Raw genomic sequence first — 9,293 nt, forward strand, 5'->3', positions numbered from 1 at the left:
ACTCATCATTCTTGCCTGTGCTTCAGCTTGCGGGGGTGGGGGAGCTGCTGCCCAACCACAGCAGAAACTCCAGGACTGCTACTTTGCCCCTTGTCATTTTTGCCCGCGCAGGCTAAAAAAAGGCGTCAAAAGCAACCAGGAAATCGCAAGCTCAACTTGCCGGTCTACCATTTTTAAAATCTAGCTTCCACCACATAACCATAGAGATAAGTACGCTAGAGCTGAATGCTTTTCTTATTTTCTCCCCTAGGGCAAGACGCATGCGTAGACGGGATTGACGCGTCTCCCTCCACCCCCCCAAACGGCGCGCATGCTCTCTTGCTGGCGGCGCGGCCAAAGGGGGCGTGTGTGTCGTTCTCTGGCGGCGGGTCGCTCGGAGGCTGGGCGGGATGGCGGCGGCGAGAGCGCTGTGGCGGCGGGAGAGGCTGAGCTGGGGCCCGGCCGTGGCCCGGAGGACGGGGCTGGGCTTTCCTCAGTTGTTGGGTAAGTGCGGGCCGGGTGAGGCGGGCGCGGCCCGAAGCGTGGCGAGGCAGCCGCCGGCCGAGGAGGAGGAGGAGGAGGGCAGCCGCCCTGGAAGAGCCTCGATTCTGTAGCGAGGGGAGTCCGCGCATCTCCCCCATCCTTCGCTGCCCCCGCCTGGCCGCCTTTCTCCTGCCCTGCCCTGCCCTGCCCTGCCCTGCCCTGCCCTGCCCTAGAGAATGAGATGCCTGGGCAGGGACTTTCGCTCCCAGGTCCTGTGCAGCGCCTGGCACGCCGTTTGCACAAATAAAATGCAGCCCTCGGGGCAATCGTATGCGCGCGCACACACAAAAAAGTCCCACAACTCCCCTGCTGGCACGGGAATGCTGGGAGTTGTAGAACTTTTTCTGTTTTCTAAACACGCCTGGGGTTGTACCCGGAGGGTGGTATGTTACTTCTGCATTGGGCGGGCTGGGTCAGGGAGTGGAGGTGATTCTTAAGTTGGCCTAGTAAAGGCATTGCATTATATGGATTTTGGCATTTTTCTTACCGCGTTTGCGTTTTGCCTCCAGTGTTAGGCCTGCTTTGAGTAGACCCATTAAAATGAATGGGACTTCAGTTAAGGTGCTGTTGGACTCACGTCCTCCTTGTGGGTTCCCCGTGGGCAGCTGGTTGGCCACTGTGTATGCAGAATGCTGGATTAGATGGACCCTTGGCCTGATCCAGTATGGCTCTTCTTATGTTCTTACTTCAGAAGCAAACTGTGTTGTATTAGGAGTTCATAAAACGAGGCAAATAATTCAAGGAGTGTGAAGCAACCAATTTCAGACCCCTTCTAGGTCTCTCAAAGAATGTATTTCAATACTGTCAACAGGCAAAATATAAAAGGCTTTGAAATGTTTTCTGTTTAGGTTGCAGACAAAAATCGTCACACAGTTTCCTTAAACGACAAGATAATCCAAATCTAGCTTATCATAAGCTAAAAGGCAAGAATCCTGGAGTTGTCTTCCTCCCAGGTCTTTTTTCAAATATGAATGGTGAAAAGGCACTTGCATTGGAAGACTATTGCAAATCTGTTGGTCATGCTTTCGTAAGGTATGTCTTAAGGGTGCATGCTAGTGCTTAATGAGATGCAAATACCTCTCGTTAAGGTTCCTTGGTAAATTATTCTGATCGTTATGTTAATGTCGTGATGTTAGTGAATTATATGTCAGCTATTTGCATTGAATTGTTGGTAACGTTTTCCAAACTATTTTCATTTGGTGGAGCTGTTGAATGCTGCTTGTGCAAAGTTGTGCCTTCATTTAAATCCCTCTTTTGTCTAATTTCACAGGTTTGATTACAGAGGCTGTGGGAGTTCAGAAGGCAATATTAAAGAAAGTACATTGGGAAAGTGGCGGAAGGATGTTCTTTCTATACTGGATGAACTCACACAAGGACCACAGGTTGATTGTCTTTTCTCTCCAGTTGTACTACAACACCTTATTGTGAATAGAAATGGTTTGAAATGGTGCCAATGTGTTGGATATGACACTACTTGTCAGCAAACGTACCCTTGATTTGCAAAACACTTTGGCAGAAACCAGGCTGTTGGTTGATAAAGTAGTGGGTAATTGTTGTTGCTCATGATACGGTTGTGTAAAACTGCCCTTTAAACAAAGCGTTTTGAGGGCACAGGTAGGAAGTTTTATATAAATCCTTAAAATAATATTTTTAAATACAGCAAGTAATCAGATGGCTCTAAACTGCCTGAGAATTACATTAATAATAGGCCCAGGGATACCATTTAAGTTGCATAATACTGGATAGTTCGGACAGCTGTGTCTCGGCTTAATAAACAGAGATGAACGAGCTTCATTGCCCCCCACACAGTTGCTTCTTTTGCCCAGTCTTCCCTTTACAAGCCAGGAAGTTTTGTAGTTCCCCATTGCATTCACTCTAGGAAACCATTGTTAATATTCTGGCTTGTTCAGAAGCTGCTAAGATACAGTTTAAAACAGCTGAGTGTGGGGCCACAAGAGGATTATTAAGATATGATTGCCTGAACATGGTCATTGACTGCAAGTATGGTTGCCAGGTCAACTGGGGTTTATGTTCTCATAGGCCAGGGGTGCAGAAACCCTGGCCTGTGGGGTACCCCAGTCTGTCCCATTCTGCCTCTTGGGGTTTTTCATGGGGTGGGACTTAGGCTCCAAGCCACTCCACTGGAGGAATCTCCCTGGAGGGCATCTTCCTCCTGCTGTCTCAGGTTGGAGGGAACAGTGGAGATGTGGGCAGTCTGGGTCCCTTTCTCTGCGCTGGGAGGAGGCACAGTTTTGTGCCTCCTCTCAGCACAGAGAAGGAAAAGGGGTGGTGTCAGGGGGCAGGGCCATGCCCCTTGATGTCATCGGGACTATGGTGGGGTTCAGCTCCCCTCCCCAGAAAACAGTTCTGCACCCCTGTCAGAAGCAACACTCATATCACTTAAGGCAGCTTAATCTGATTTAATTTAAGATGGCACAGCTGGACAAAATATATGAACTCACAGTAAATGTTTGGGAATGCGTTTCTATAACACAAAAGCACTAATACTAGTTTCATATTAAGATTTTAGTTGGTTCCAGTTTGGGCGGATGGCTGATGCTTCATGCGGCGATTGCCCGTCCAGAAAAGGTGGCTGCACTCGTTGGAATAGCAGTAGCTGCGGACTATCTTGTAGCAACTTTTCAACAACTTCCCATAGAGGTAAGGAGAGATGTTGGCTTTCCTGATCAAAAGCAGGCACTCTGGTGGCTTTTTAGTATAGAACTCTAGGGTGTGGAGAAGTAGTGCTGTTAGAGTAGACAACTTGTATCTGTTTAGAAAGAACCACTGTGGAGAACATTTTTCTCTCTTGCAAGCCTCTTGAAGTTTTTTAAGAGGGTAAATATTTTCCATTATTAGGATATCTGATTTTTTAAAATGCCCCTTTTAGACTTTATGGCATAACTAGCTAAAAGGCTATCATGACAGGCAGGCTGTATGCTGGGACACTATTGCTTGGCCTTGTGGCATTAATGCTTTATGGAGGGCATATACCGATGATACCTGGATTTCTCTCTCTCTTACATCTGACTTGGATGAGGCTGTGGAAATGTGGAATGATATACTGTCAGTAAAGGATTTAATAAGGGCCAGCAAACTGAAGCTAAATCCTGATGATGAACATACTATTGCTGGGAGGTGGTGGTCATCCAGCTTTTGATGGGGTAGCATTTCCCCTAAAGCAGGACTAGGCAGTCACTTTTGGGATGGAGACTGGATTGTTCCTCTGGACCAAGCTGCAAGCCAGATGAAGTCAAGCCGGTAGGACCCCACCCCATAGTCCCTCCATTTCCCATAAGGTCATCCGGTCTGCCCTGCCCATTTTTAAAATGTCTTTTTCTCTGGGCAGAGAGAGACTTTGCTGGTGCTTGCAGGAGTCAGCTCCTATAAGCACCAGCTCAATCGGATGCATCTTTCCTGTGCCGTTCGCTCCCACTTGGGTTACAGGAAGGGACTCACCAGAGCATACAGGACCAGCTCCTGCAGGGTCCAGCTGAGTTGTGTGGGGAAATCGCCATTTTATCACCCATCTTCTGATTGGGAGGGCAAGCGACGCACAGGGGAATCCTCTTGTTATCTCCTATCAAAGATTGACCATAACACGGGTATTCCTCTTCACTAGGGGGTGGGGCTTAGGGAAGGCGGGGCAGGGCCCGCAGAGGGTGCCCAACCTTCTGTGGGCTGGATTGGGCCCAAGGGCCAGAGGTTGCCCTTAACTCCCATTAAGGTAAAGATGTTTAGTTTGGAGGTCCTCAGATCTAGCTGTCACTAGTGGTGTCTGTAGTATATAGCACCTTTCACCAGCTGAGGCTGGTTATGCCAGCTGTGACCTCCTCCAGGACAGAAAGAGACTGGTCAGAATTATCCATGCTCTGGTATCCTCCAGACTAGACTACTGCAATGCGTTGTACATGGGGCTGGCTCTGAGGAAACTACAGTTAGCGTAAAATGCAACTGCTAGGTTGTTAACTGGTGCCGGACAAAGGGAATGTATTACTTCGCTACATTTCTAAGCATGACTCAAAGTGCTGGTGCTTACCTTTTTAAAGCCCTTCATAGTTGGGGGTAGGGATGCATGGACTGTGTAAAATCTGCCTCGTCTGTGTTTAACGTATTGTCAGGCGCCTTTTGTTCCGTCCTCTCTCACAGACGGATGTGAATATATGTTTTTTGTCATGTGGAAAAATACGCAAATAATTATGTAACAGGTTTTGTAAGAATTTATATAATTTACCTTAGTACATAACATTTAGTGTATTATCTCCCATTCCGTTCAGCTTTTCCTCAGAAGAAACTTGCATATTATCCTATGAATAAATATGCATAAATTTCAGGAAAGTAAAAAAAAAAAAATCATCCCAAAGTCCAAGAACTCCGTTCGGCCTGAGGGTGTCCCTCCACAGTGGATTCCGCATGTTGGATTCTTAGAAATCTCAGTTCATTTTAGTCCATCTCGAATTTCTCCAGCATCCCTGTATGAGGACTGCAACCCCACATGGGAGAGAGAGGAGGAGCCGTTTCATATGTGTCACAATGTCTATAAAAACAATGGGCTGATGTATTTCGGGGCTTCTGGCTCTTTGGAAATGATTCCAGCCTTAAGCCTGCGCGTTAAATAAAGAATCTCTTTTTCCTTCACTCCGTGGTCTCTCTGACTCTGGGTTCTGCAGCATCCCTAGCTGCAGGTTATGTACCTGCAAAAATCTCCCCCAGCCCAAATAAGTCCAAGGGTGCACAATGGTGATGTACAGATAAGGGTTAACACCTGGACAGTCTTGCCTTGAACAGGCAGTAGGATTTTGCTGACTTTCACTTCCTTTCCAGTAAGTCAACGTATTGTATGTTTAACTTCCTAGACAAAGAAAGAAATAGAAGAAAAAGGTGAATGGAAGTTGCCAACCAAGCACAATGAAGAAGGATTTTACTCTGTGCCATATGAACTCATTCAGGAAGCAGAAAATCACTGTGTGTTGAGCAGCCCTCTTCCCATAAAGTGCCCTGTGAGACTTATCCATGGTATAAAGGATGAAGATATTCCATGGCAGACTTCCATGAAGGTCGCTGAGAATGTTGTCAGTGGAGATGTGGATGTTATTCTCCGCAAAGGTGGTCAACATCGAATGAAAGAGAAGGATGATATCAAACTTATGACATACACTGTGGAAGATTTGATTGAACTGTTGAGCGCCTAGCGTGAATTGCGTAGTGACAGGAGCAGAAGTCTCAGTTAGAAACAAACTAATTTCAGAGGGTAATTGGTCAACTAGAAGGACCTGGAGATTTACAGTTGTTTTCTTTTTTCAATTCCCCCCCCCCCCCGGTAAATACAGCTATCTTCTTAATGCTGCATTTGCACAAACAAAATGTGAATAAAATGCTGCTGTTAAATCCCTTCTGCCCCACTAACCTTTATGCAATATGCATTTCTTATATTTTCACACCCAGGTATACTTGTGCCAATAATTACTGCTTATCTTGCAGTATAGCGTGACCTCTTCACCTTTTTTTTTACACTTCAAATAAATATGCATTATAATGTTCTTCCACTTAAGTTGTGAAATGTAACTTATCAATCCAAACTCTAGAAATGTACCTGAACACTCATGCATTACTTCTAGTATGAATGAATAGTTGGTTTTCTTAGTGCTGAGGGGTATTAAAAGTTAAGGGAAATACACATTTCAGCTTGAATTGCCTAAAATAGTGTGCATTATTTATGTGCTTCCTGTAGAAGAGTTACAGGCTGCTAGAACTGTTCCTTATATTATTTTAGACCCAGCCTGCCACCAAAGTAAAAACAACAACAAACTCGTCACTTAATACACATCTGTGCACCAAAGGAGGAATATTTTTAGTTGTAAGTTCACTTATAAGACACCTAAACACTGCAGGAAATGATGCCTCTCGAAACTAACAGGGCTTTATTTCAAATGTGTTTAGGGCTTGGTGTAGCAGGGCCAAACAACATCTAATGTTAAATGCATCATGATGGATACAAGGTTTGGCATTGTTTTAATTAAGACCAAGCGATAGAAAAATTCCCTTTGGTGCTAATGGGATCTTTTTATTATTGATACTTGCTGGGCAAGGAGCATTGTTTTTGGCAGGATTGCAGTGTGGGGGGGAGGGTTAAACCACTCCTCCCTGCATGCTGTGGTCCCACCCTGGACTGGCTGCATCCCGTTTGGTTTTAATTAGGGGAAAAACCTGATGTCATCGCAAGTAACACATGGAGGGAGCAATCCTGTGTCCCCTAGACAGTGGCTAGGGGACATAGGATTTTTTGGTTTCCGGCTCTGAGCTCAGAGAGAGGAAACCATGCTCCCCTGCCCCCTGGTAGCTGGCATGGAAAGAGCCATGCTCGCTGCCTCTCCACGCTTGGTAAATAGAGCACAGAGACAGGAAAGGGGGCGTTCCTGGGGGTGGGGAGGGGAGGAAGCCAGGGAGGCTGGTTTATGCCATTCCCTATCACCACCCCAGCCTTCTCAATGTCTCCACTAGACAGGTGAAATCACCTGTCTAGCTAAAATGCAGAGAGGGAGGCATGAGGTGCCTCCTTTTGCATGGGATACTTGTAAGCCTCTGAGTTTGGGGGGCTTATGAGCATCCAGGTCGCAACCCAAGGGATTGCGCCCTTAGGCTGCAATCCTGTGAATGTTTAGACAGAAAAAGTCCTACAACTTTCAGCGTTCCACAGCCAGTCACACTGGGAGTTGTAGGACTTTTTTCTGTCTAAACATGCATAGGATGGTGCCCTTAATGTTGCATGTAGCTAGGCCCTGAGTCACAAAGTAGAACTAGGTCATAAGTATAGTTTACATGTAAACAGGTCAATGCTTCTGTTCTAGACTATTTTTTTTAATAAACTTGTACGGATGGTTTGCCAAAGAAGACCACATTTGTAAAGTGGATTGCTGCGTATTTCACAAAGCTGATTTTATTTTGTGATTGCAAATACTTGTCAATGGTGAGAATCTTCAAGCTTTCTAATAAACAAGCATGGTTTGGGGATAACATTTTCTTACAGGAATTGCTGTCTCCTAAGTAATGCTACTTTGAATTTACAAGATCATTACTAGAATACATCGTTCTGCATGTATCCTTGAAGAGGCAATGTCATCATGGTATTCTGAGGTTAGTGTTTCTCACAGTTCTTCTGAGGTTTTCATCCTTTAGTGAGGAGGAAGCCCTTAGAAGATGAAATTCTTCATATTTCAAGCCAAATATTGAATCAATTTCTCCTGTGGAAATGAGATGTTACTTGATCATGCAATTAAAAGGTCAAATGTATAATATGCTACAGTTCATGGAAGCAATCTAAAACTTGGTTCCTGTTGCTAGTTACTGCAGGTAGAATTTCTCAAGGACATGGCATTTCTTCGAAGGACAAGTTGCCTTTGCACATGTAGGGAATCCTTGACAGGATTCTGACTAGTGTGTGACGTGCAAGATTAAATCTTTCATGTATTGCAAAATCTTCTAGTTGACAAGTCATGCTACTCTGCAATGTTGAGTCTGCCTTTGGTCAATGGTTAACCATGCCTGATGTTGTCAGATACTTAACTTCCAGAAAATCACTCAGGTGCTATTCCCATTGAGACTCCCCAGCAATTGGAGTCTGGTGAAGTGCCTTATGGATTCTCAGCACTTAATATTTCACATCTCTAGAGGAAAGGCTGCCTTTAATTGTAAGGTAGCAAATGTGGTTTAGCAACTTTGAGGAACATGATGCTGCATGTCTACACAAGCCTGGATGACCTGAGTATGCACCTGCTGAACAACATAAGCACAAGTTTGTGTTGCATCTGCAGTCCTCTGGATCACAGCATGACATGGAGATACTATTGTGAAAGCAGTGGGACTGACTTCTATGTAACAAATTCAGTTGTGCTGAATATTGCCTAACAAAACCCTGTTCTCTGATGCTGCCTTTATCATGTTATTTCTGAGTATTCATAGGGAATGTTGTGTTAATGTATAAACCATGTCACTGGTAAGCTCTGTTCGGCTAGGCTTCTCCGTTACGCTGCAGATGTATAGGAAGGATCCTGTTTGTCATAGCCAATTATCCTTGATTATGCAGTTTTGTAAGGGGATACCTATCTATGTAAAACTGGGTAGCTTTAGTACCTCTTGCATGCTGATATGAAACAGGACCTCAATCCAATTACATGTTAAAGTTAGCTCCCAGTTCTTAGTCTCTTCTGCCTATTGTATATCTCCTTTATACAATTCTCTCGTCAAAGGAATTCAGCATAGAGAACAGTCATGCAAAACAAAGGTCAGTGACAAAATATACTTAAATGTACAAATGTGTCTCGTCCAAGAAAATGCAGAGTAGAACTGTTTAAGAGTTTGAAATTAACTGTCTGCATGTGTTCAAAAAGAATAAAATGGCTGTGCATAAATGAACTGTAATGACAAAGTAGGATACCCCTGTAAGATTTTTATGCTATACCTTTAATAAAGAGATGTTGTCTGAAGTGTGCTTGTATATGTTACACTTATTGTGGCACTGTCCACCTGAGAAGTCTGTGTTGAATGTGAAAAAGATTCATTTACAATGAGTTCTTAAAACAGCATAATTTACTTTTAAAGCAGCTCAGTGACTGCAAGATTCTGTGTTCTGCATTTCTTCTAGTAGCATGTTTAAACTTTGTATAGTAAGCACATTTTTTTTTTAATTTAGGCAAAGAAGGGCATTGAAATTTAGCAACAGCACAAAGTTCATGCAGTATGTTCATTGTACTTGAGGTGAACACTGAACCTAT

At 44.4% G+C, this 9,293-nt stretch overlaps 1 protein-coding gene across 2 annotated transcripts; it reads left to right on the plus strand.

Moving 5' to 3' along the window:
• Nucleotides 1-320: 320 nt before the first annotated feature.
• On the plus strand, nucleotides 321-9,005 carry ABHD10 (abhydrolase domain containing 10, depalmitoylase). Of its 2 annotated transcripts, XR_014789063.1 has the most exons (6): nucleotides 321-483; nucleotides 1,371-1,554; nucleotides 1,793-1,904; nucleotides 3,046-3,183; nucleotides 5,379-6,744; nucleotides 6,791-9,005. XR_014789063.1 is itself a non-coding variant. In XM_084843371.1 (5 exons), the coding sequence occupies exons 1-5, from the start codon at nucleotides 390-392 to the stop codon at nucleotides 5,712-5,714; spliced, it is 864 nt and encodes a 287-aa protein (XP_084699497.1). In that variant the 5' UTR covers nucleotides 321-389; the 3' UTR covers nucleotides 5,715-9,005. The 2 variants fall into 2 exon arrangements, 1 of the variants encoding a protein (XP_084699497.1); XM_084843371.1 differs by having other exon boundaries at nucleotides 5,379-9,005.
• The last annotated feature ends 288 nt before the right edge of the window (nucleotides 9,006-9,293 follow it).

Source organism: Heloderma suspectum, chromosome 3 (assembly GCF_057233095.1).
Source record: "Heloderma suspectum isolate Gila_16-S chromosome 3, 16-S_ref, whole genome shotgun sequence".
In the NCBI taxonomy this organism is placed as follows: Eukaryota; Metazoa; Chordata; class Lepidosauria; order Squamata; family Helodermatidae; genus Heloderma; species Heloderma suspectum.

What these genes read in the sequence shown, in the direction of transcription:
- ABHD10 (XM_084843371.1), top strand. Translation starts at nt 390, where the DNA reads ATGGCGGCGGCGAGAGCGCTGTGGCGGCGGGAGAGGCTGAGCTGGGGC. An exon ending in AACTCACACAAGGACCACAG is followed by an intron (nt 1,905 to 3,045) that starts GTTGATTGTCTT and finishes TTTCATATTAAG; the next exon opens with ATTTTAGTTGGTTCCAGTTT. An exon ending in TTCAACAACTTCCCATAGAG is followed by an intron (nt 3,184 to 5,378) that starts GTAAGGAGAGAT and finishes TTAACTTCCTAG; the next exon opens with ACAAAGAAAGAAATAGAAGA.